Source organism: Tamandua tetradactyla, chromosome 6 (assembly GCF_023851605.1).
Source record: "Tamandua tetradactyla isolate mTamTet1 chromosome 6, mTamTet1.pri, whole genome shotgun sequence".
NCBI lineage: Eukaryota > Metazoa > Chordata > Mammalia > Pilosa > Myrmecophagidae > Tamandua > Tamandua tetradactyla.
The window spans coordinates 124,441,214-124,468,234 of NC_135332.1; the positions used below are offsets into that span (position 1 = coordinate 124,441,214).

General features: G+C 40.1%; 1 protein-coding gene and 1 long non-coding RNA gene across 7 annotated transcripts in view; one reads left to right on the plus strand and one right to left on the minus strand.

Moving 5' to 3' along the window:
• LOC143688779 (uncharacterized) overlaps nt 1-27,021 on the plus strand; it is a 114,703-nt gene that overhangs the window by 13,026 nt on the left and 74,656 nt on the right. The window lies entirely within an intron of this gene.
• Nucleotides 1,216-27,021, minus strand: part of ZNF704 (zinc finger protein 704) — a 248,339-nt gene continuing 222,533 nt past the window's right edge. For all 6 annotated transcript variants that reach the window (XM_077167075.1, XM_077167076.1, XM_077167074.1 and 3 more), the window contains 4 exons: nt 25,473-25,740; nt 23,082-23,186; nt 14,828-14,925; nt 1,216-14,059 (listed from right to left, as the gene is read on the minus strand). In XM_077167075.1, the coding sequence (XP_077023190.1) occupies nt 13,948-14,059; nt 14,828-14,925; nt 23,082-23,186; nt 25,473-25,740 (583 nt within the window). In that variant the 3' untranslated portion in view covers nt 1,216-13,947. The remainder of the gene's footprint in view (nt 14,060-14,827; nt 14,926-23,081; nt 23,187-25,472; nt 25,741-27,021) is intronic.

The window sequence follows — 27,021 nt, forward strand, 5'->3', positions numbered from 1 at the left end:
TCCCACACAAAGAACTGTTGTGAGAGTTAAAAGAAATAATCAAGTGAAAGCATTTGGTACATTGCCTAACAAATGGTAGGAGCTCAATAAGATTAGTTATATCTCCTGTCCCACTACATCTAAGGAAGGTTCAAAGAGATCAATGGCCCCTGTGCTGGATAGAAGGAAATCACAGAGGGTCAAGGACTGGGGACTAGGGCTGGCTTGGGGCTGGCATGGAAGAAAGCAGTGGGTGTCTAGCTGTGCCACCCTGTAGTTCTCGAACAGGGTAAGCTATAACTCTGTCTACATGGATCATTCTATTAATCGATATAAATATGATAAACAGGACACAGCAAGGAAACATTCATATGTTGTGTATATGTATATGCTCTTTAATAAGGAAGGACATTTTCATTTAGAAAGAATCTTCTTAAATTGAACAGAGTAGAGGCACTCATCTTGGCTAATTGAGTGTTCTGGATGGTTGAAGATTTAGGCTTCCACTAGGGGAGTGCTGTTCTGAGCACCATGACAAATGTTACTTCAACAGATCCTACAATAGCCTCATCAGGGAGGCACTTCTCTGAACCAGGCACAGGTAGTGAGTGATATTCCTCCCGAACCCCAGCTAAGGTAATATCTATATGATATTGTCCAAGGCAGACTGACCAGGTTTCCTTCTATTATTATCCCCGTTATAAGGATGAGGCTAGTAAAGGTTAAATCACTTCCCAGTTACCCATCTCGTAAGAGGCAAAGCTAAGATTGTACTTAAGTCTGTTCGACTCCAAAGCCTGCCATCTTGCCAAAAGCATTTGGATATTCTGCTTTTGGAGGTGAATATTTCAAGTTCAGATTCGGCCCAGGGAAGGATCTTCAGGCTGATTTTGTACCAGAATGGACGCTGCCTTTCATCCTTTTCCAGACTATGTCTTAAATGCTTGGGTCAACAGCATTGGCGGGAGAGGTTGAGCACCTAACATATCTGGGCTGTCATTCCAAGTGAATGGATTGAATAGTTGTACTTGGCAAGGCTGGACGCTAGAAGTAACACGTGTCCCTCCATGTGTTTGTCAGAATAGCCTTGATGGTGAACAATTGATACAGGAAAGATCCTCCTTTGGTTGTAAAGTATGTTTACCACTCTATGTAAAGCCTCAAACTCTCTAACCTCGTTGACCCTTTCTTAGGCATATGCTACCTTCCCCTTACTTAAATAAAGGATCTCAAAATAGAAGCAGATACACAAAAACTTTTATTAAGTGGAAGTTAGACTTACTTCATGGTCATTAACCAGTTACAAGTGCATTTAAATCCATGTGAGTGGACACTGTAGAAGTCAGAAGAGTCTTGTTGAAAGTCCAGTGTTCTGGCTCAGTAAATGACAGTGCCACTCAAGGCATAGGTCTCACACGCAGTAAATACAGGCCAACGAGGGAGACAGACTTGACTAGCAACACCATAGTCATCGTCACAGCTAAGCATTACAGAACATGAAAGTCCAAAAACCAGAAGACTATTACTAGACTGATTCTTACTATGAGCCTTTTCTTCTACTTCAATGTTTCCATAGGACAAATGTCACAAATCCTCAACTCTGGGGACAGAGCCACTTCTCTATTTCACACTTAAATGGGCCACAGAGACTGTAAACATTCGATGGTCCTTCTGCTGCCCATTTCAGGTAGGTGCCAGCAGTCCCCGTGGGAAAGTGCAGTTTAACTGGTGTGTACATATTATATTGTAAATCTGCCATCTGAAATTTTTCTTCCATTTCAGTTAGCACCAGTTTATTTAAAATTTTTTTCCTGGTGTTAATATTCAGGAAACTTTTTTTTTTTTTTAATAAATCAACACACAAAGTCCAAAACAATAGAAAGCAAGAAACAGTCAAAAAATTGTTTTACAGAACAGCATTTAGAAAAACGTCATTTAAACATTCGACAAATCTATGTACAATGTGCCAAAAGCTGACAAGGAGCATGGCTGATGGACACTCATGTAAAAGGTTTATTAACGTGAACCTTCACAAGCTGTATTTACAGTCCGATAGGTATTCAGAAATGTAATATCAGAACATCTGAATTTGGCTAAAAATCATATAAAAAGGCATACCCCCTCAATATGTTCTAAATAGGTAGCAAACATATCCAGTTTAACCATAAGTACCAAGTTTAGAAGCATATTTTCCTATATTTTGCATCCAAACAGCTCAGAAACTTTCTCAGTTGCCATAGAAGAGAACCGGAATGGCAGAATTCTTTATTTCCATATTGTCAGATGAGGGAAAGAATATATTTTTTTCTTTCTGAGTAACATAGTAAAGCACTGAATAAGGAACAGAGTTTTAGGGGGAAAAGAATTTTGTGAAAAATACAAAATTAACAAAAGGCCTGGAGAAATGTATGTATATTCTATATGGACTTTCCAAAATATAAGTAATTCTCTTTTTGTAATTCTGAAAAAAAAAATCAATGATTTGCTTTGATGGAAAGCCTTTTTTTCTATTTTGCTATTTGAAACTATTTAACCCAAACTCTTTGAAGAATGTTTTCTTGAATTGAGAAACACAACAGACAAAATCTACCCTATATTTATCCAATGCAATACTCAACTTTATGCAGTTTTGTTTGCATGTTAATCCAGTGTTACTAAAACATCCACTTTAAAGAACTGGGTATATTTTGTAAGTGCCAACATGTCCCATTTATGTTGAAGAAGCAAAATATAAGCCATTTTCCATTTATTCGCCTTAATGGCTGGATTTGTTTAAAGCCTGAAGTTTTAGAACAAAGTTTAAATTCACTGTTTTGATAAATATCAGCTAGAAGAATATAGATGAGAGTCCCAAATCCCCATAAGGATATGCATTCAAGTTAAATTTGAATACTTTGCAGTTGTGATGTCTATATGAAAAAAAATTTACTTGGATTCAATACAAAATACGTTAACACTTTGAAAATGCATAGTTGTAACTTTGTACATTCATTCACGAATATCAAAGACTTTTGTAAGCAAGTATTTACTCCCAATTGGTGGTAAGACTGTATTTCAAAAGATCTCTTAAAAATTGGAGACCATTGCCTCACAGCATTTGATATAGTTCCCACTATTTGTTAATGCTTTTCATTTTAAAACTATGAACACAGGAAAGACTGCTTCTTTCTCTTCAGGCTACCTTTGTCCTTTATTTCTTTAGGAGGCACTAAAAGCAATGCTTTTTGACAACATTTCCACTAAATACCCCATTTTAATTATTTTATACTTTCATTTTAATATTTTAGATTTGGTGTAGAAAACAATTTGAAAGATGGCTTGATTTTTAAAAGCAGAGTTTTCTTAAACCTTATCGCAGACTAAGGGCAACAGACATTTTTGTGATAATTGTTGCTCTCCTCCTCCCCAGCCCCCTCTTGAAAAAGAAGACCATGTACCACTCCACAATTACATTTGATGATGGTCATGAACCCTTTGGGATCTAGCAATTTCTTCTTATCCTGAGTTCTTCTAAGTATATAGGATTTTGATACAAGAAACACTTTGGAAACTATACTAGTGTCTGGTCATTCCAGATAGCACGTTTAAATTGTCTTATCATTAATATACAAAAATAGGAATTTTAGGGTGTGTTATAGGAAAATATTGACTAATGGCATTTTTTAAATATATTTGAGCCACATTCCTGGGTTGTTTTACACTCAGGGCATTTTCAGTTATTGAAGTCACTGAAAAAGTCTATTTTGGGAGTATTAAGTTCTTCTCTAAAAATCTAAATCTATTCTAAAGCTCTCTATCAGCAATCAAGAAGATTCCCCAAACTACTGGGGTACTCGCTGACTCTGGAAGGAGGGGCTTGGCTATCGTCACAGGGGTTGGTCAAATCACAGCCATTGATTTCCAACAAGCAGATTAGATTATAGGAAAAAAAGTTTAAAAAATAAAGCAGGGGGTGGGCCACAGTGGCTCAGCAGGCAGAGTTGTCGCCTGCCATGTCAGAGACCTGGGTTTGATTCCCAGTGCCGCCTGCCCATGCAGAAAAAAAAAAGCAAGGGTTTGTAATCTGCACAGTAATGCATCCTTTTTTTTTTTGGTGGCAGATAGTTTATCATTAAGCTACACTGAAGATCCCTGAGGGCTAATTTAAACCCTGGCAGCCACTGGCCCAAAGAGCTCTACCATCTTTTTTCTCTGTCCCTGCCATCTGTGCCCAAACCACATGGAGAGGGCTCCACAGGGGGGGTGGGGCAAATGCTTGACTATATGAGTGGACTGGAGTCACTGTTCTCTCTTTCCATAAATATAAAATTAAAACAATTATGCCCTGCAGGAGCGAGCCACTTCCTTTTCATATAGTAAAGGCCAATTCAGTTTTCATTCCCTATAATTGTGGGCAGAGGTCAGGCCTGAAGTAATTAAACTTGACGCTTTCCTCCTCTGCCCCCCAGTGCCTCCTCACAGTGATTAGCCCAGCATGAAAGCTGCTGGTTCTGATCGCTGCCAGCAGCTTCCCACGAGGATGGGGCGATGGGGTGGGAGTGGGGTTGATGGGGGGAAGGACTTTGAGTCAGGGTGAAAGGATTAGGCACCTGGCTTGTCATTCTTTATCAGGGAGCCTGAGAAAACCTTTAGTGGGGAGCATGGCAGGTTCTATGATGGCTGCGCTGCACTCTGAATGATCATCTAAACTGTTCAGACAGTTGGAAGGTTTTGCCCCCTAAAGGAAGGTGGTATCTACATTGACAGAGCCTAACTTACCAGTCCTGGTAACATTTATCCCACTGGACCTTAATTGAAGAGAGAGGAATCAGCAGCACAGAAGCAAGAATATCTCCTGTTGCTGCTGGTGTCCTTTCTTCTGGGGTTTTGGAAACAGGCATCCCAACAGCTCTGCCGCCAGCCTGGGCAGATGAGGGCAAAGGGGGACAGTGAGATTATAGTGGCAAATTACATGGGTGGCTGCCAAGATGGGAGGGGGAAATAAGACTAATTATCAGGTGGGAATTTTTCTTCTCTTTCCCTTAAGCTGACTTACTTCTCCAGACTGCTGGTTTTCCTCTGTAGTCAGAGATGTAGAGAAAATTCAGAAGAAAATAGGTAGGCAACTTTTTTTAAAAAAGGCAATTTCCTTCTTTAGTGATTTTTTCAGGAGTTGCTGTTTTTTTACTTCAGCTATTTTTGGCATTAAAAAATGGAGGGAATTTACCCTAAGAAAATGTAGTAGTTAGACTCAAGAATTAATTTTTGGCATTTTCATAATATGAATAAAAGTCTTCTCTTTGGAAGCCTGTAGTTAATTATGCCAACGGTGCTGAATTCGAAAGGCTATTTTATAAAAATGAGCACCACAATTTAATCACACTCTTTACCTTCTTTCAAAACCTGTAGTTTTCTTTTCTTAAAACTGTAGCTTTCCACTTGTTCTCTAAAACTTGGATCCTTTAAAATCCCGCCACTACATGGCACTTGATACTAAATTAATAATTGTAAAATTGGCTTCATTTTCATCAGGGAGAAAAGACCTTCTAAATTGTTTCTTCTTCCAGCCCTGTGTTACTTCAGAAATATAATAAAAGTATCATTACTCAAAAAGCCTGTTAAGGAAGTAGATGGCAGGCCAAAATGGATTTTTGAGGTTTCTTCTAGCTCTGTAACTTACCTTCTTCCTGTGGCTTTGCTTTACTCTACACTCAAGTGGCAAAACCTGGTAAACTAATGAGAACAAACAGGATGAAATTCACTCATGGACTGACTGGACTGCCTTTTATAATTATAATTGATACATAATTATAATTCATAATGACAAAATTTCAGCCATTGCCCAAATTGCTTAAATTGCATTCATATTTAAACATGACTTGACATTACCAGTTACAATTTTGATTTCACAGTACTTTTTGACTTGATGATTACAAATTGTAAATTTGAGCTGGTTTTAAGTTTTGATTTGATCATTATAAATTGTAAATTTGAGCTGGTGTTAAGATTTCTGGTATCAATTTAAGCTTACATTGATAAAAAATGTTGAATGCTAGCCGCAAAATAACCTTTTCCCAAGGAGCCAAAGCTTTTACTCAGATCGTCACATTTGCTAATAGAAATCCTCTTATTAGCCACTTTGTTGGGTGGAATTTAGGGAACGGAGCCTGGTAGCTCCTTACCCTAAAGGGATACATTTAGGGATGGTTAAGATTGCATTTGACAAGTTGAATGAGTGAAGGAGTGGGCTCCTTACTTGTATGTTGGAGCCCATTAGCCTGGATTAAAGGATGGGTCCAGAACATGGTGGGTTCCTGCACCTTCACAGTCATTCAGAAAGACTAAACTCTGAGCCAGCCCTTTAATGAGCCACTTCCCTCCTCCCTGCAGGCAGTAATGAGGCTGAGGGGAGCAGCATTGGAGGTGGGTGATGGTGATTCTAAATGTTCCTATTCTATACTGGGTTCTTACTCAGATCAAATGAAATAATGTATCCAAAAGAGACATACTTTATGATACACGTGCAAGGGTTAGTTATTATTCCAATACTATCAGGACTCTGGTATAAGACAGTTGAAAATAAGTTAGGCCATTCAACTGATGAAGCAACTTCATAAATTTTTCTGACACATTTATCACCATCCTGTATTTGCCCTCAGACAAAGATGTGAAGGTTTTCCATGTGGAAAAATTCCCTCTTAAGAGTAATGGATACTCCAAAATACCTAAGTACCTACCAGTTCTGAAGCAAGGATTTGGCTATATCAGTGGTAAAACAACAGCACTTTTACATTGGAACGAATTGTAGGTGGGATAGTGAGGAAAGGGGTGTAGAGAAGATGGCAAAGGGCTTTGTCCAAGGAGGCAACGTGCACTACCTCAGAACTCCCTGGCTGCCTTCTCTAAAGGCACAAGGCTGCTCTTTGCCAGCCCCTCTTCACAGTGGTCACGGCAGTTAAAACAGTAAGAGAGTAAGGAGACAGCTCTTCAGTGCTTTGGGGCATGGCCTGGGCATGCCAGAAGGAGGCAGGGCAAGATTTGGATAATTTTTCAGCGTATTTTGAGCAGAGGCAGGGCTACTTTAAGGTTATCAAGTCTTACATGAGGACGATTTCTGGGTAGAAATGACCTCTTTCCCTTCTTTTATTTTAACTGCCAATTCAAATGTAAATTTGTGTGGCTAAGGGAGGAACTCGACTGGATGACAATGGAACGTGAAATATACTTTCCACAATCCGGTGAATCCGGTGACCTTTGGACTGCAGCTGGCTACATATGGATTCTCTTTTCTCCTCACAGTGTTTGGAGAATATGAATATGAAATGTTGAAATGTCAGGTAACATCTTATTTCCAAGTCAGAAGATCTGGCAACTCTGGTCTGAATTTCTGCGTGGCCCCAATTGTCTAGAGTTGAGTGTGGAACCTTCAGATGGGTTCACACCAGTCTCCCCCATTTACCCCTTTTATGCGCAACCTGACTTGTCCATTTACAGAACCTGCCTGGACCTTCTAAGGCATCTGACCTTACAACCTGCACTATAAACCATCAGGAAGCGTCTATCCAAAGATGAAATTAGACTCATTTGGTTCAATATACACTTCTTGAGGACCTTAATGCAAACAATTGACATTCCAAGGCAATGAAGATAAAGATTTGCAGTCTTATCTCAAAGACTGGGAGCCAACATCTTGCACCATAACTCTGCCCATTTCTAGTCCTCCTGTGTACAGATTCTAAAGTCTATTTGAAACCTTGGTCTGCATGACCCTTTCACGAAGTCAAAGGAGTTGCCCAGAGGGTGTATGACTCTTCTTTCCCAGCATTCATTTGATGTTATCTGCATGCATGGCTAACTAGGCTAGCTTCTGAATTACCAAAGTCTTAGAAAAGTCAGTTTCTTGTTTTAACAGTGAGTGGGCTTGATAAAACTGTACAGTATTATAAAATGATTTTGGCAAAGCTCAGAATTATTTGTGCAGTTAATACCCTCTCCACGGCTCGGCTCTGGGTCTCCCGATTTAGGGGAGAACCGTCATTTTCGGCTCAGAGCCTGGGTTCCTGTGAGTGTGCTCCTCCCAATGGAACACCAAGCACTTGTTCCGATAAGAAAATGAAAGTTATCTAGTCCATGCTAAGGACGAATTTATTTTAAATACTACTGGTCACCTAAGAATTCTATCTTTGGGCCTACATTTAATGATTTTGACATATCCACCAAATGATGATTGCTAGTTAAATGGAGGCCCATGGTGCCAGTAGGTAGAGTGGTAATTTTGTCTTTGTGACATAGAATCTGTCTTTTACACCAAAGAATTTATAAGAATATTTCCCCTATGGCCCATAAGCATATCTGCTAATAATTCTTAGATTTAAGAAATAAAGCGTGATTCTTAAAGTGTCATTTATCCACATTATTTTTGGAAACACACTAGTAATGACAAAAGCAAAAGTTGCCCCATTGGTTCTCTTGCAATAACCATTCCATCTGATATATTTCTGCCCTTGCTGCAGAGGGTGAACTGAAAAGATATGTGCCAAACACTTGTTTAAAAGTGGCATAGCCCTTTGTTTGGAGAGCAGGAATTGCTTATAATGTTAACACTTCCTGTCTGGTAAAATACTGCATTTTAAAAAATAAGCTACAATGTATAAAACCAAGGTCATTTTCCACAAAATGTTCATGTTCCCTGTGATTACAAAACACTGCATCTTGTAAAATATTTCCAGTTTTGTTAACTTGAGAAGTTAGGTACTAATGCTTATTATAAAAGTGTCACATCTCTTAGAATTATAGAGGCTTAAGCACTATATTTTTTGTTTTGTTTGAAAAATTAAATTATAATGATTATTGTACTTTATATTATATTTTGACACAAAAGATTACCATTTTGATTCTCAGACTCACAACAAAAAACTATAAAACATGAGATTGTCTTCAAAAAAGGAACTATTTACAAAACATGACCAGAACTAAAAATTCCCATTTTGATTCCCAATCCTATGATAGATACGCCTTTTAAAGCATGTATAGCATTGGGTATGACTTTGTCAAAGTCAGTCACAATAAGCAAATTAGTCAGTCTCGAACATATTTTATGCTTTCTTGCTCTATTGGTGTGCACTACTCAGTGATACAATTGGTACCTAGAAGTTCTAGTCTCATATCATTTACTGACTTCTATATTGATTAGTTACGATGCAAAAAGACATAATGAAAAAGCTCCGAGGTGGAGAAATCCCCACAGGTATGAGGAAGTGGGAGAGTACGTGTGCCGCTGGTAGAATGATTTTCTTAGAGAAACGAAATTTCCAGTTGACCCGTGTGCCCAGTGCATTCTCCAAAGTGATCCACATCCTCCTCTATATTCATGAATCCTGCTCTGTTCCTACTCATTTGCATGCATAAATTCTTCCCTGCAGTCACACAGGTCAGTGCTACAGTAGGCATGGCCCACAGAAATTCTACAGGGTTATGAGAAAAAGCAGCACCTTGTCCCACAAGAGTCCATGAAAGTTTGCTCCTTAACATGCTATGAAGCAAAACGAACATCTTTAACAGCTTTCTTCTACAGAATTCTGCTTATAGCTAATGAACAGTCATTTGACCAGGTGATTAGAGAAAGGAATAGCAAGGCTTCATATTCACAATTACATTCAGGAAAAGCCTCACAAGAGTCTATGTATACCCACCAGGGACTGTGCCCATGATTTAAATGTCAGCCTTAAAACTCAGATTGGCTACAAATAAATAGCTCTTTTTTTATAGGGTATTCCCCCAGGCCTCAGAAAAGTCGGTACTGTCCAGTTCATAAAGATTTGTCTTGAAATTATATCATGTTCATTAAAAAAAAATTGTTAAGACTAGAAAAGAATTAAAGATAAAATTCTTCCTAGTTTTAGGATCTACCAGACCTTTTTTTCCCCCCACATATTCTTTCATTTTCCCTGAGGAAATATTATTTACAGTATTTTGCTACTACTCTCAAGGTGTTCTCTTCTAACTGTACATTTCTTGTCCCTTTTCTCTGAATGTTCTATCAAGTGAGTGATGCACTTTCTTCATCCAATGAAGTCTGATGAAGGAGGAAGTAGAACAGCAGTGCCGACTAATTCAGGACTGAGGGCTGCTTTCCAAAGTGTGGCTAAGTGTGACACCGGAGACACCAATGACTTGACATTTGATGGAGGACATTTCAGTTTCAGAAATCTTTTGCATCATACATGTTTTCTATTTCACTAAAAAGTTTTTGGAAGGCTCAAGAACTGGAACATGCACCATCATCTATAGAAAATGTTCATCTGCAAACATGGTTTCGACCGGGCAAAGAATTCTCTAATCCAGGGCGCCTTGTTGGTCCATGTTGCTGCTAAACAGGCACTATGCCGCTGAACTCTCACATTCCTGCTCAGAAACCGGCTGCCTCTTCCTGACAAGAGCTTTGCCAACCAAGGGAGGAAAGTTTCCAGCAAGTGGCATGGAGAGATGGAGTCCGTGCCCCCTAGAGATGTGCAAGGCCGGTCTGGCACCTCTGCCCACAGCTACTTGTCCTTGCTCCAGGGAGCTGCTCTGGAGAGAGGACCTGGTGACTCCCTCGGAGGTGCTTGGGGCTCAAAACTGGCTCCTTTCTTAGCATGTGCTGATGGGCACCAAGAGGACAAACAGAGACCAGCCGTCCACATGCCTCTTTCATGGTCTCTCTGGTCCCCAGCCCACTGGCTACCTGGATGTTTCTTCTAAGTCGTTACATTTCCCCCTACAAATTGGGTGCACGTCCTTAGGGCAGGATGAAGGCTTAAAACTCCTGCCTGATGAACACCCTGCTCTGTGGCTCTCCAGAGAACGCCCTGCCAGTCATTATGAAATACCTTCTTTGGAGAGAGATGAGGAACCTTTTCTGAAGGAAAAGGTTCTCAAGGGAGAAAAAAAAAGGAAAAGGCTACAACATGCCTTATTAAGAAACACTTTGGAACCAGAATCCATTGTATCACCACTCCTTTTGTGCAGACAGGCCTCTGAGATCACTGGGAGCAAAGGGGTCCAGCTAAGCAGCCAGCTTGCAGTGGGTCGTTTCCTCCCACCCTCTACCCTCCCCCCTGCCAAATGAAGACATAAAAAGAACTTGGTTCCACAGAGATGGCATAAAATGAATGTCTGGCTTAATTTGGCACTTCATTTAGTTCCAAAATATAACAAAATAGCTCTTTTTAGAAAAAATTAATTTTACAATCAGTGGCTGTATATTGCAATTCATAGCTTTCTGGTTGATTTTTAAGAAGGTATAACCCCTTTTTACAAGGTCAGCCAGGTGAAGCTTGGTGTTCCCTTAGTTATTATATGCCATGGTGCAGGGAATGGATGTCTGTGTGTCCAGAAAGATCTGCACCTGGAAGCCAGAGAAGAAGGTACACAGAGCTACAGGTTGAGCAGTCATACCCACCTGGCTGGCTAGCAGATAGGATCCCCCATACAGGTGGGCGAGGCAGACTGGGAAGAAGCCTTTAGAGAGAAGAAATTGCAGGGAAGCAGAATTCAGGTCTATACTTCTGCTAACACCTGTGCATTTGCTAAAAGCCAGGTAAGGGCTAAGCTCAGCTCAGCTAGGCCAGAGCTCAGAAACACTGATGGGCTATATATTTGGGGTTAAGAGCCACGGAACCCTGCTCCAGGGACTGCTCCACAGTAAAGATTTCTCCTTCCTTGTGTTCCAGAGTTCTGGGAGTGGAGACTGTATTGAGGCCCTCATCACGTTAATCTTTTTTGGCTATGATGTAATCCAAGGATCAGGGGCCAGGAAGCTTTGCTGAAGAGAAAAACCTCTGTTCTGGGTTTGCACTTTGACCACTGATTAAGGACACTGAACTAACTCAGCTAGCTGACTAGCCCTGGAATCCCCCATGGCCTCTGGACAATTTCCCCCATAACTCAGGGCCTCTGGACAAGGTCCCGTGGCCTCATCTCCCAGCAGCGGTGATTGCAGGTGAACCCACAAGACACCAGGAAGGAAAAAGGACAAGGTGGGGTAGAGGAAGCAAAAACATTTCTGCCTTTAAAAGATGCCCTTTCCTGGCTGACCGCCAAGTACTAAAGCACACGTTATAGCTGGTGCTGTGGCTATACTGATTGGTAATCATGAAGTGAAATTAGATGAAGTTCTTTAGAAACAGTGCTTTTAACAACAACAAAAAAAAAAGAGAAAGAGAGAGAGAGAGAGAGAAAGAAAACAGGATCTCTAACAAGGAATTAAAAAAGAAAAAGTCACATGAGAGTTTAAAAAATAAAATTGCCAAAACATGTGAATGCACAGATTGAGGACGTTGCACTATAGAACTGCCTTATGTTTCCCTTGCTTACATAAAAAAGGAAAAAATCTGTTATTACTAGATGACTTCTTTCTACTCTTTAAAAGAAGTGCATGTGCAATCTCTAAATATATATTACTTTCCTCTGTGCAATTTCATTCAACATTCCTATGGCTGATCCTATGTCCTAGTCCCCACACAGTGTGTCCATAAGGTGCCCTTACTTCTTTGCATAGGTATAGGAGAAAAAACTGATTAGCAGGGCAATCGAGAGGAGGGAAGATAGAGAATGAGCTCATTTATCAGGCTTGACAATGACTCTCCTCTCCCTCTCTTCACCACTACAAAAAACAAATAAATAAACACACCAGGCTAGAAAGCCTGATAAATGGAACACAAGATAAGCCCTGGCCCTACTAAATCGAGATGTTCCTATACCAACATGCATTTTCCTTTTGGTGTTCTGTACGTTACCTTCTGAATTGATTTTTAATGAACAGTTCCAATATTTTTATAAGAAAAATAAAGGTTTCGATCTTCCATTTACCCATATAGTGTTTATATAGTTCATTAACCCATCTCCCAGACATGCTAAAGCATAAAACCTATAAAAGTGCACTCTGAATGGAAGTTGGTTTGTTGACCAAACATGACTTTCTGAATGGGTGGGGACATCAGGCTCTACTCTGCTGTATACTGCTGCCATAGTTTGGAGTTCTCTACCCTTTCTGAAGTCAGTCAGTGATGGGGTTTAGAGAAAAGGATGGATGATCCAATAACCTGCTAACAACCTTGACAGACAAGCCATAACTAACAGATATGAGCTGTGGTTTACATCACATCCCTGAAAGAAGCATTGAGGCTTACCCAGAGGGCTATATATGCCAGCTCTTGGCTAAGTTGTGGCAGGTAGAGAATTAGCTGTGCTGCCTCTTGGGGAAGGGCTTCTTATTAATCCAAGGAAGACTCCTAGATGTTTCCCAACAGTGACAGCTGGACTTCCTGAACTCAGCTTGTGACTGAAGTCTGCTGGTGATTTCCATCGCCACTTTCTTTTTGGGTTTATGCCGTCCCAGGCTCCAAGCTAGCAGGTTTATCATGGAGCAGCTGGGGCCATTCTTGAAAAAAAAAAAAAAGACATAGAAAAGATACCCAGAGTGTCTCATTTTCTTGCAACACATTAGGATGTGTACTGCTCCAAGAAGTCAAATGGGAAACCGGAAAAAGACTGTCACAATGAAAGTAGGTATTGTTCTTTGTACAAATGCTACTAAATAACCTGTAGCTCCATTTTTTTAATTGTCAAAAAAAAATCTTGGAAATGGCATTATTCAGAAAGCTTATCAAAATATGCCTCCATTTTAAGTAAAATGGGATTTGTTGGTTCATTTGCTACAGAAGTTCATGGTTTTAAGACCTAGACATACAGCAAAAAAAGTTTCCTTTTTTTTGACAGGGAAAAAAAAGTTCTTGTTGCTCTAAGCTACATTCTTTCTCAGTACAAGCCGTGAGCATGGGGACTTTTTTCTTTTCTTTGCTGTAATTCCACCATGGTTCCTAGAAGTGCTCTCCCTGGACTTCAAGTGCATTTTGTTGGAAGGAAAAGCTCTTTTCAAAAGCTGCAGTGGAAGAAACAGCAGTTGGAGGTGGCAGAGCAGGTCCTCGCCCGGTGGGGTCGCTTGGCCTCTCAGTCGGTGAACCTCTGACAGGCCTTTTTCCAGCGGCAGGCGGTGCACCACATGTCCCGGTTCTCCATGCCGTATACCTTCCGGCACTTTTTGCCCTCTCCCCGGGGTTTTCTGTAAGACACACAAGGTTAATGTATCCAGTGGGGGGCATTCAACTGGGCCAATCTTGAGAGTCCCCCAAATGCCCTGAAAGAGCAAGAAAAAAGTTTGGAGAGTAGTGTGGGCTTCTGTCTAGGTTCAGACTTTAACATGTGGTAGGTATTTTCCATGGCAACTACCCTTAGCTCTTACAACTTGCTACTCCAACCTTTAAGCTTCTATTTGGCCATCTTCATAAAACCAAAATACCTATAGAGAACAACATCACTCTGTCAGAGGTTTAAATAAGTACTTCTCAAGTGCTCTCTTGCTTCTCAAATTTCTAGTGTTTTGGGGAAGGGACTTCTTGGGAAGTTCTCCTTGATTTGTATTGAAAACTCTATTAGGCAGTTCTTTTAATTCAGAAATTCATGCAACATGGCTTTTTTTTTTTTTTCCCTGCATGGCCAGGCACCGGGAATTGAACCCGGGTCTCCAGCATGGCAGGTGAGAACACTACCACTGAGCCATCATGGCCACCCACAACTAGGCTTTTAAAAGACCCAATAAACACATTACAGATTCTACAAGAAAACTTACTGTCAGTTTTAACACCCACCCAACCAACAAATCTTCATTAATAGTTGATGGAGAAAAACCATGAAAACAAAAGATAGGGTGTTTCAGGGATTCTCGGGAAATTACAGATGATCCTATCTTTGGCTTCTCTTTTCTTGCCATTCTTCTAATTTTTACTTCTTTCCTTTGGGCTGAGGCATGTGGGGTTTGCGGTCGGCATACCTCAGGCTGACAGCTGCTCTGGGTGGGGAGGACAGCACTGTGTGAGTGTGTTGCCTCTGCTCTCCTTGGCCCACTGGAGGCTGATGTGTTGGGGAGACCTGTAAACACATGGAAAATAAAGGTGACAAAGGGGTTTCTCCTCATCACACATTCACTTAGTCTTTGCCCTTGGTCATTGGATGCAGAGATGAAGTGCTTCCTTCTCAGACAGCACATGCTAAAACGGACAGGATGATGCAAATGGTAGAATTTAAATGTATCTCCAAGCAGAAAACGCCCACTAACAATGAATACTTTAGAAATCTTTGTGAGTTCACATTATACATTCCAAGTTGCCCATAATAATATATTTTCACTTCAATCATATTTTAAAACTTAAACTACATTCCTGCTTATTTCATCTAATCCTCATAACCCTGTCAGGTACAGCAAGCTCAGGATCCTTCCAGAGAGGAAACTATTTAGAGGTGAAGAGATTTAGCTAAGATTATACCGCTAGTCAGTGGCGGTGACACAACACAGAACAGGCCTTTGGTATGCTCTTCAGCCGTGAGATAAATGAATTCTTGCATAAGATCGCCACAGCAAACCCTCGGGCCCAAACAAGGAATAAAGGGAAGAGTCAAAGAGCCTGAGCAAATCAAGCACAGACATCATCCATGTGACACTGCACACCCACTCTGTGCCAGGTACAGTGATAACAGCTGTGATTTTCACAACTACTCTATGTGCTAAGTGCTACATAGTTCCAATTTTATAGATGAGATAACTGAGGCATAGAGAGGTTAAAGAAGTTACCCAAGGTCACAGAACTTGAAAGTGGCTGAGCCAGGGATTGGATACAGCTCTGCCTAACTCTAGAGCATGTGATGAACATGCCAGGGAGCAGGAAAAATCTTTGTTATTTTATTATTATTTTTGCATGGGCAGGCACTGGGAATTGAACCCAGGTCTCTGGCATGGCAGGCAAGAACTCCGCCACTGAGCCACCATGGCCTGCCCTTGGGAAAAGCTTTTGACATGGCAGTAACACCACTTTCATCAGCTGGGAAGACAATGTGATAGGTTCTAGGTTTCACCGAGTTGTCCTTTTGAGTAGCCCTTTTGCATGGGGTGATATGAGAGCATTGCATGGTAGAGTCCTACTATATTTGCTCTTCATTCAACAAATATTTATTAATTACTTACTATACAGAATCTTGTCCTCAAGGAGCTTACATTCTAGTGGGAAGATAGACTATAAATACTGAAATAAATATGATAAATTCCTGATAAATGCCTAAAGAAAATAAAATAGAATAGGCTAAACTGTTATTAAGAGAAGGATATTTATTTGTTTAGGATGGTAAGAGGAGGCCTCCCCAGGACGTTACATTGCACACTGTTGGGGGGTGATTCATGACAAAGATCTCCAAGTGGAGATGAGCTGCAGAGTCACAGCGGGGCCAGAGGGTGCTCGGTGGGAGGTGAAGAATGGGAAAAGAGGGTATGTTAGATTCAGGGTTGGTCTCCTGACTAGGGATTGGGATGCAATCAACAGGAAACCATTGGAGAGTTTTGAGAAAGTAAGCCATCTGATCTCACGCTTTAAAAGTATCACTTGATACTTGATTCTCACTGGAGAATGTCCAGGAGAGAGCCTGGAGAGGAATCGGCAGACAAGGTAGGAGTCTTTTGCAATACTCCAGGCAAAAAAAATCCTGGTGGTTTAAAAGGTTGTGGCAGTGGTGGTGAGAAGAGCCTGAATTAGTATCTTTTAGAGGGAGAGTCTAGAACTTGCTAATGGGTGGGATGCAGAAAAGAGAAAATCAAGATGAATCCTTGGTTGAAGCAAGGATGAAATCAAGAAGAATCAAGGATGAACCCTAGGCTCTGAGATGGGAAAATCAGTGAAGTGGCAAGCTTGAGGGAGGAATACAAAACAGGTTTCTGAAAATTACATAAATGCAGGTTAAGTAATATGGACCTAATGCAAGAGTCTTTATTCTTGCCAATGGCTTGTTTAATGCTAGAATCCAGTGCATGCATGTCATATGCAAGGCACTCAGGCCTGTCCAACAGCAGCCCTAACCCTCATGCTCTGTGGGTTTCCACAGGGTGCAGGAGACAAAAGGCTGAGAATCCACGTTATCCATCAGCATGGTACTCAGCTCTGTGGGAGAAGCATGACGACCTCACTTGAGAGTTTTCCTTTAGACTTTTAATGGTTTTAGCCTCTTATTTAGCCCCTGGGTATGAGGGTGGGGAGAGTAAGGGGGGACTGGGATACAGAATTAACATTTATTCTGCACTTACAGACGTAAGAGACAGGGTACTAGGTTATTTATGATCTCTTTTAGTCCTCACAACAAACCTACAAAAAAGTCGATATGATCTGCATCTTATAGGGGAGGAAATTTTGTCTTTGAGCAGAGAAGTGTACCTACATAGCATCTCAGAAAAAAGCAGCAGTGGTGGTAATTTACAAGTAGCTGCTAAGCCATCACTTTATACTAGCTACTAGGGTATTCTATCTAACTTAATCTTCACAATAACCTTATGTTATCATTTCCATTTTGGAGATGAAGGAATGGAGAGGTTAGGGAAGGTTGATGTGGGCCCTAAGTTAAAACATAAAGCCCTGTCAAACATTATTTTGGCTATCCAGTGGTCTCCACATTTCAATCTTTATTTTTTTTATATCTTAACCATTTCTGAGTTCTGTTTTGAGGTATGTGTGCCAGTTTGAATCTGTTATGTACCCCAGAAAAGCCATGTCCTTTATTCTCCCTCAGTATTGCTGAGTGGGATCTTTTTTATTGCTTTCATGGTGGTGTGACCCACCCAATTGTGGGTGGTCACTTTTGATTTGATGGTTTACATGGAGATGTATCTCTACCCATTCAAGGTGGGGTTGCTTACTTAGAGCCACCAGAACCCACAGAGTCAACAGAATGGACAGAGCCCCAGGGAAGTCACTGAAGAAGTCTGAAGAGAAAACTAGCAGACATCGCCATGTGCCTTTCCAGTCGAGAGAGAAACCCCGAATATCATCAGCCTTCTTGAACCAAGGTATCTTTCCACAGATGCCTTAATTTGGACATTTTCACATCCTTAGAACTATAAATTTGCAACTAAATAAATTACCCTTTTGAAAAAGCCATTCTGTTTCTGGCATATTGCATTCCAGCAGCTTACTAACTAGAACAGATTTTGGTACCGGAGAAGTGGGGTGCTACTGTAGTCTGTAAATACCAAACATGTAGGAACAGCTTTTTAAATGGATAAGGGAAAGATTTTGGAAGAGCTGTGAGGAGCTTGATAGAGAAGGCCTAGAATGCTTTGAAGAGACTGTTTGTAGATATGTGGACTCTAAAGATATCTCTGGTAAGGCCTCAGAAATGATGCACGTGATATTGCAAACTGGAAGGAAGGTAATCTTGTTTTAAAGTGGCAAAGAATCTGGAAAAATTGACCATGGTTTTAGATGGATAGCAGATTTAAAAAGTCATGCACTTGGATGTTTAGCAGAAGAGATTTCCAAATTAAATATGGAAAATGTGGCCTGATTTCTCCTTGCAGCTTATAGCAAAAGGTGACAGGAAAGAGATAAGTTGAACTCTTGGGTATAAATAAAACAGAAATTGATGGTCTGAAAATTCTGAGCTTCCAGAAAGGGAGACCCCAGAGAATGGTGCCCCATGTGAGGATCTGGCCAAATGTGGAACCAGTCAGTCATTTCAGAGAAAGCCAGGATTGGAGATGGAGTTATCCAAGAAAGATCTGTGGAAAGTCCTTTTGTCTGATGGGCATGATCCCAGCGTATTGCATAGAAAACCAACAAGAGTGTTGCAGGATCTGTATAAACAGAACCACTGCCAGTCTGAACTAGAAGGGGCAAACTGAAGGAAAAATAATTCAATGTTATGACTAAATGTCAACAAGTGGGGGGTAGGAGAGGAGGGGTATGGATTCTTTGAGAAGGAAAAAGAAATGTTTTCATATAGATTTGGAGGTGAAGGCATATCTATTTACTTAGGTTGGATTGTATGATGTGCAAATAAAATCGTTTAAAAAGGAACAGAGAGAAACAAGTGCTAGAGAAAATGTGGAGAAAGAGATGTACTTATTCATTGTTGGTAGGAAAGCTAAGAGGTACACCCCCTTTGGAGGGCAGTGTGGTAGTTCCATAGGAGGCTTGGGGTGGGGTTGCCATATGATCCTGCAACCCCATCGTTAGGTATATACTTGGAGGAACTGAGAGTGGGGACACAAATGAACATTTTCACACTGATGTTTAAGGTGGCAGTGTTCATGATTCGCAATGGACAGCAGTGGCCTAAAGGTACAACGACCAAGGAATGGAAGAGGGAACTGTGGTGTATACATACAATGGACTACTGAGTGGCTGCAAGAAGGAATGAAGTTATGAGACATGTAAGTAGGTGATTGAACCTTAAGGGCAGTACGTTGAATGAAATGGCAGAAACAAACTCAGAGAACTGAAGTCAAGAGCATGGGTTATCAGGTTGGGGCCTCGTAAAGATTCCTAGATTGTGAGCTCTTATAGCAGTCACATATATTTAGGATTTGTAACTATTATTTCTAAATTTTGAGATACTGAGTTATTTGAATATAACCTGATCATTCCTTGAAACTTTGGTATATATCTGACACCTGAGACTCTGAATTAGAGTTCTGAAGCATGAAAGTCAGTATTACCCAATATAGCAACTGTTTAAAAAGTTGAAAGAGTGATCAGACTTTAAGAAGCTGATCTGGATAGGACTATAAATCAGAATATAGGGTAAAGGAGGATATGGTACTATATTTTAAAACTTCAACTTCTGTGTGAGACCAAAGGAAGAGATGTTTATTTGGTACAAAATTTATATTTTTGGTAGCTCATTATCTAATTTAACTAGCATGATCAGTTTATTTCAATATCATAATTATATGGAATCTTGAATAGGGCATGAGATCCTGTTGGTTTGTACAGGTTAGTGTGATGCCACAATATATCCTAGAGTAATTTGGGCAAAGAATAAAAAGTATTTGCAAAGTCCTCTTGGAGGTGTGGGGAGAAAGGAGGAAATATTCAACTTCCCCATCTGGGGAATTCCTAATATTCTCACAAGCAGTGTGAATAACCAATTCAATAGGCTGAGCCCTCAACCTTGGGACTCACCCCAATGAAACTTATTCCTGCAAAGAAGAAGCTAAGCCTTCTTATAATTATGCCTAAGAGAACCTCTTCTGTTGCTCAGATGTGGCCTCTCTAAGCCAACTTGGCAGATGAACTCTCTGCCCTCCCCCCTACATGGGACATGACTCCAAGGGGTGTAAATCTCTCTGACAACCTGGGACAGGACTCCCAGGGTGAGCCAGGACCTGACATCATGGGGACTAAGAAAGCCTTCTTGACCAAAAGGGGGAAGAGAGAAATGAAATAAAATAAAGTCTCAGTGTCTGTGAGATTTCAGAGTCGAGACATTATCCTGGACATTATTCTTATGCATTATATAGTTATCCTTTTTTTGTTTGTTTACGGTATAAATTGGGGTGGCTGGAGGGAAGTACCTGAAACTGTAGAGCTGTGCTCCAATAACCTTGATTCTTGAAAACAACTGTATAACTATATAGCTTTTACAGTGTGTGCTGGTTTCAATCTCTTGTGGATCCCAGAAAAGCCATGTCCTTTAATCCTGATTCAATATTGCTGGGTGGGAGCTTTTTGACTGTTCCCATGGAAATGTGAACCACCCAATTGTGGGTGGTAACTTTTGATTAGATGGACTCCATGGAGATGTGTCTACACTCATTCAAGGTGGGGTTGCTTACTGGAGCCCTTTAAGAGGGAACCATTTTGGAAAAAGCTAAAGAACCACGAGAGACCACATGGCCAGAGACATTTGGAGATGAAGAAAGAAACCCCCCAGGGGAGCTTCATGAAACAAGAAGCCAGGAGAGAAGGCTAGCAGACTTTACGATGTGCCCTTGCAGGTGAGAGAGAAACCTTGAACTTCATCAGCCTTTCTTGAGTGAAGGTAACCTCTTGTTGGTGCCTTAATTTGGATATTTTCATAGCCTTGCTTTAATTTGGACATTTTCATGGCCTTAGAACTGTAAACTTGCAACTTAATAAATTCCCCTTTTTAAAAGCCATTTTGTTTCTGGTATATTGCATTCCAGTAGCTTTCAAACTAGAACACAATGTGACTGTGTGACTGTGAAAACCTTGTGTTTGATGTTCCTTCTTTCCAGGGTATGTACACATGAGTAAAAATAAATAAATAAATAATGGTGGGAGAAGGGTAAAAAATTGGGTAGATTGAAATACTAGTGGTCAATGAGAGGGAGGAGTAAGGGGTATGGGATGTAAGAGTTTTTCTTTTTTCTTTTTATTTCTTTTTCTGGAGTGATACAAATGTTCTAAAGTGATCACAGTGATGAATACACAACCCTATGATGATATTGTGGGCCACTGATTGTATGAATCGTACGTGTGTGAAAATTTCTCAATTAAAAAAAAAAGCTCTACTCTAGAAGACACCTGGTAACTGGCTGAGAGTGAAAAGGGTGACTACAAAATATCTAGGTATTGAGATGAGGGTAGAGACACAGTGTCCATAGCAAGAAAAATTTTACATTTTAACTGTTGAATTACAAACAATATAAGGTCGCCTGGCAGAAATCCCACCACGTGACACATTCAGGAAGATTAGGGGACATGCAACTAGTGCAACTAGTGAAAACAACAAAGAACACTCAAAGTGATCACACTATACTTCAGAGAGAGATGATTCAATTAAGAAGGCAAAGGAAAAAAAAATCCCATTTTGGTTAGTCACAGAGGTCATCTGAAAAGACGTCTGAACTGGGCTGTTCCATCTACACACTATACTTATTTTTACACCAGATGTCTTTTAGACCAAGTCAAAGACAGGAATTAGCAGGATTCAGAATAGCAGGTCTCTATAATTCTGTAATTGTAGCTGCCATTCTAGGTTGTCTCAGGGGTTGTCTCAGAAGTGATATTGAGAGTCACTCTGGCTCTTTTTATATCTACCAAAAAAAAAGTCCTCAAAAGGACAGATTGTTAAAACCTCTGACAACACATCGGTAGGATCACTTATCTTGCCAGAGCAAACCTAATACCCACATTTGTTCGCTTTTAATATCTACTAATGGGGCCACTCATTGCATTTTTGCTCTTTCAGAATTACCAGCTATTACAATGAAAAAGGCAATTTTTATAATTCCTTCAGATCCCTAGTTTTGCTTTAAAACTGAAATCCAGGAATATTTTCTGGAAGCCACCATTTCCCAAATTGCTGCCAGCAGGATGCTCTTTTATTGTTGGCTATTTCTCTGTGGAATTTAATAAAATATTCATTGACGGAGCATGACTGATTCAACCACTGTCTTTTGTACAAGGCTCCTTAGTTTTTGCTGCAAACCTCTGGGAGTTGCCAGTGTTGACAATAAGAAGCTTTTGTGAGGTCTTTGGGGGAGAGAAGTGGAGAGGAGAAAATAAGGTTAATATCAGTTATCATAAGCCACTTTCTGAATCTTATCAGGAGTTACACACCACCTTGAGCATCAAAGTGTGCGGGCCTGTGGATATTCTGGGATTAGCCATAAAAGACCCAATATATTCTTAAATGAATGGTTAGGAATTAAAGAAATTCATGGTGGTTTATCAGACAGCCAACACTTAATATGTCAAATCACATTCTTCTTATTATCCTACTGAATCTGCATATTTTCACACTCATTTTTTTTTCAAATTGTCTATCATCATGGCTTATTCAGATTTCAGAAGAAAAAAGAAGATTTCTATTTATTTGTTTGAACTTTCAAAATAACATACCCATAAAACAAACATTTCAAGGTCATGAATTTTACAAAGTTACAAGGATAAATACCATCTTTTATGTACAAGGTCTGAGTCCAACTATTCATTTTATAAAGCGTTTTGGAAACATACAAATATACTGCCAACATAAAAAAAAACTTGATATTTTTCCAAATTGTATAGCAGCAGTTAAAGCTCATTCCTAGTATTCTAACATACCAGTCGAAACAGCTTTTCATTGAGAAGTTGATTCAGGACCATGAGATACCTTCCTGATGTGTTTACAGATGTCACTGAAGAAATACATTACTTCAGCCATTCTGACTTTCGTCTTTTTCTCGCATGTTTCTACAATTTGTTCTCTAAATTCACATGTGGTGATGACCAGATCTCTGATATTTTTGTTTTTCTACTTACTGGAATGCCTGTGAAGGTAACTGGAGGGGACTGCCAAGAAATGCTGAAGTTGCTGCCGTTGGGGGTGAACTTGGTGGATCCTGGAATGGTCATGGGAGGTGTGGCCTGTTAAACGGAAAATAGAGAGTGGTGTAATGAAAGAACATTTTTCCTCAAACAGAGTCTTAAGCTGTTTTTACAAAGTAGGGCCGCAGAAATGGTCTCAGCTGTACTAATAACGCAGGCTAATTTTCTAATAGGAGGAGGTTAAACTGGATCAAAGGGAATAGCTAGAAATAAACTTTTAATGTCCTTAAGCAATCCATCATATGTATAAAAGGAGATGGTTGGTTTTCAAATGTTCATTTCTGAAAGAAAAAAGAAGTATTATATATACATGTAGGACACCTGTAAGATACCATGCCTTACTATCAAATTGGGCAATAAAAGCTTTTATATAGTGATAGTGTGTGGTACAACATTTTGAGAGAGTGATCTGCCAAGTGATCAAAGCCCTTAGCTTTCTGCATGTCAGCAATTCCACTTCTAGGAATTCACTCTAAGGAAATGGATGCACAGAAAGATATAGATGGATACAAGGATATTCATTGCAGAACCAGGTAGTGTATAAAAAAACTGGAAACACCACAAATGACCAGTAATAGAGAAATGGCACACCCAAAAAGCCATTAAAAATGATGCTGTTGAAGAATACTCATTGGCATGGGAAAAATATTCATGAAATATTTAGTGGAAAAAACAAAGCATAGTAAAAAGAGTTCATACAATGGATTAAGTTTTTTTTTTTTTTAAAATGAGTATATATACACATGCAGAACAAAACCTTGAGGAGTAAAAAAATGTTAACCAAGGTACACTCTGATTATTGGGACTAGGGATGAGTTTTCTTCCTTTCCTTATGTTTTTATATTTTCAACAATGAATATTTATAATATTGATAAATGGAAAAGATCCAATATTATGAATAAGGTTGGGAAGCACCTTCCAGATCACTTAGTATGTTCCAATTCTCTCATCACATAGGTGAGAAAAATGATTTAATTAAGTTGGTTTGAGCCCCTGATTTCTGACCTAAAGGCAACACTGACAAAAAAGAACAAATATATGAATTATTCATTTTGACCAACATTCCAAAAATCATGGAATTGGTCAACCAATTTAACCATTTGCTTGATTCCACTGTTCTTGAGTTTAAGGTGGCTAAATAAGTAGCCAAATTCCTCTACAGGTTTAGTTTTTCTAATTACAAATATATTTGTTAGTGACAGTGGCTTTGTAATTGGCACCACTGGAAAGTATTTTGGCAATAAATAACACATGTAAAATGTTTATTTTATATTCTATAACTCAATAATTACTCTTCTGGGAATTTAAAGGAAAAAAGAGCTACAGCCACAGAGGTGTTCCTAGCAGAGATTATTAATGATAATGCAAAAACTTGATAGACTAAAAAAATAGACTAGATACCCAACAATAATATAATGATTAAGGCAATTTTGGTGTTTTATTTTAATTGACTACTATAAAGTTACATGGAAAGTTTTTACAAAATATTGGTAAAGTATATGTAATTTACAATTTTGAATATGTAAAATATTTCTAAAAGTTGCTTAATGTGATTAAGAATTATGGGTAAAAGGTTTTCTTAAAATTTGAATGTGTCGAACAATTTATGAAAACAAATCAACATTTAAAAGAGTTATTAATTGCTTGGGGTGGGGGTGGGGGTGGGGCAGTGGGGTAGAAGATTTAGTCATGTCCTGTATTTAACCATGTCCTGTATCTGAGACTTTATCCAGAATGGAAAGCACCTGGAGGCCTGTTACAACTCAGTCCTGAGCCCCACCCCTGGGCCTGGGATTCAGAGGTGGGGGTGGGGCCCAAGAATTTACATTTCTAACAAGTTCTCAAGTGATGCTGATGCTATTGAAATGCGGAACACACTTTGAGAACCAGTGTGCTCTAATCCAAGAGGGCTAATTACCCTTTTAGTCATAAAGTCCCAGATCTAGGGAGCGATGTGATTCTGTCACCATACCAAAACTTTTCAGTGCTCACCTTCTCTTTTATTTCATTTTCCATTTAACAGATACTTATATAATGTGACAGGCACCGTTCTGATGGCTTTACCACGTTAATGATTTTAATCCTCATAGCAACCTGTAGGAAATCAGATCTCCTATCAGCACTGGGACGTCCAGGAATAACCCACAGGGCCCCAACTGTGTAAGATTTTGGCTTTAAAAAGAGAAAAAAAAGAAAAAAACTCAGCTCCTGGGCTGCCATATATCAGGCTGATTTTCTACCAAGTTTCCTGATGCACACAGGCCAGACGCTACTGTTTTTGGTCAGGGGTCAAAGTAATGACTCTCAGAGTCCCTTGCAAGTCACCTGGTATGCGTGGTCCGTGTGCACGAGGTAGAGGGTGGTGGGGGCGGAGCGGCTCAAGGGGGTCATCAATTTAGTCTCGGTTTTGGCACAAGGAGTTTCCGTTCGGCTTGAATCTGGGATGGGGAAAGTAGGAGGCGAAGCCAGGGTCTGGGAGGGCGAAACGGGGGCCAGGCTGCTCAGTCCATCTGCCACCGAGTCTGTGTTGAGCTTGATCTCTGTGTAGTAGAAGTCCTCTTCTCCGTCACTGTAGTCGGAGTCCCCTGCACGTCTAGAACAGAAGAGAACAACACACTCTCACTCAAGCGCATCCGTTTTTGTGCTTTGAAACTCTCTCTCTCTCTCCCATCCACTTCCAGGGAAGGCTTCTCTGACTTCTTCAAGTCATTTATTCAATCATTTGATTGAATAGATTGAATGAATCTATTGAGACTCTACTCTGTCCAGGCACTGTTATAGTATCTCCACTGTACAGTGGAGTCACAGTGACCAAAGCATATATAGTCTCTGTCCTGATGGAACTTAGAGTCTAGTGGGGAAACCCATAAAGAAACCCATTTACTTTTACAAACCCATCAGGTAGTGATAAGTCCCATGAAGAGAAACTAAGCAGTGGAAGAGGAGAGCATCCGCAGTGGGGCTAGCGATGGGGGAGGGGCCCTACTCTAAGCAGAGTCAGAGGAAGGCCCTCAGGGAGGTGACGCTTGAACAGAGACCTGATGATGTGAGGGAATAACGCCCAGGAAGCATGAGCACGAAGCCCTGAGGTGTGCGGGCATCATGTTCCCCCAGAATGATAGACGGGCTGGTGAAGGTAGATCAGGGTACGAGGGAGCCAGTGATGAGAGAAGAGATGACACAGAGGCAGGTGCTTTGTATCCCATGCGAATTAATGGCTTTGGATTTTATTCTGAATGTGATGGGAACCGCTGCAGGGTTTTGAGCCATCTACTGTACTTTGTCAAAAGATTACGCAGGCTACTGTCCAGGCTGCTCCCTTTGAAGTATGTTCATCCCTTTATTTAATTACTTGCCAGGTCTCTGTAATTATTTTTTATCTTGTTGTTTCACTAAGGCCCTGATTCCCTAGGAGTGTGTCTTGTTCCTCTTCGGTGTCTCCCACATGTCAGGGTATCTGGCATACAGTAGGTGCCTATTAAATGTTGAATGAACAAACAAATGCAGATGAGGCCACTGAAGCAGAGTGGTGAAGAGTGTGGATTCTGAAGTCTTCTGGCCTTAAATCCTGACTCTGCCACTTCCTAGCTGTGTGTGTGATTTTGGCTCCTGTGCCTCAGTTTCTTCATTTATAAAATACGGATAATCACAGTGCCTGCTTGCTATAAGGATTAAGTAAAATTTTAAAAATCTTAGAAGAGTACCTGATGCATAGAAAGCATGAAGTAAATACTTATTAAATAAAAATAAAGTCTGCATCAGAAGGCCTCAATCCTTTAAAATTTTACTATCATCAGAAAAAAAAAATTTTTACTCTCATAGGGGCTGAGCTGGTTTGAAAGTATAGAAAAGCCATGTTTTAATACTAATCCTA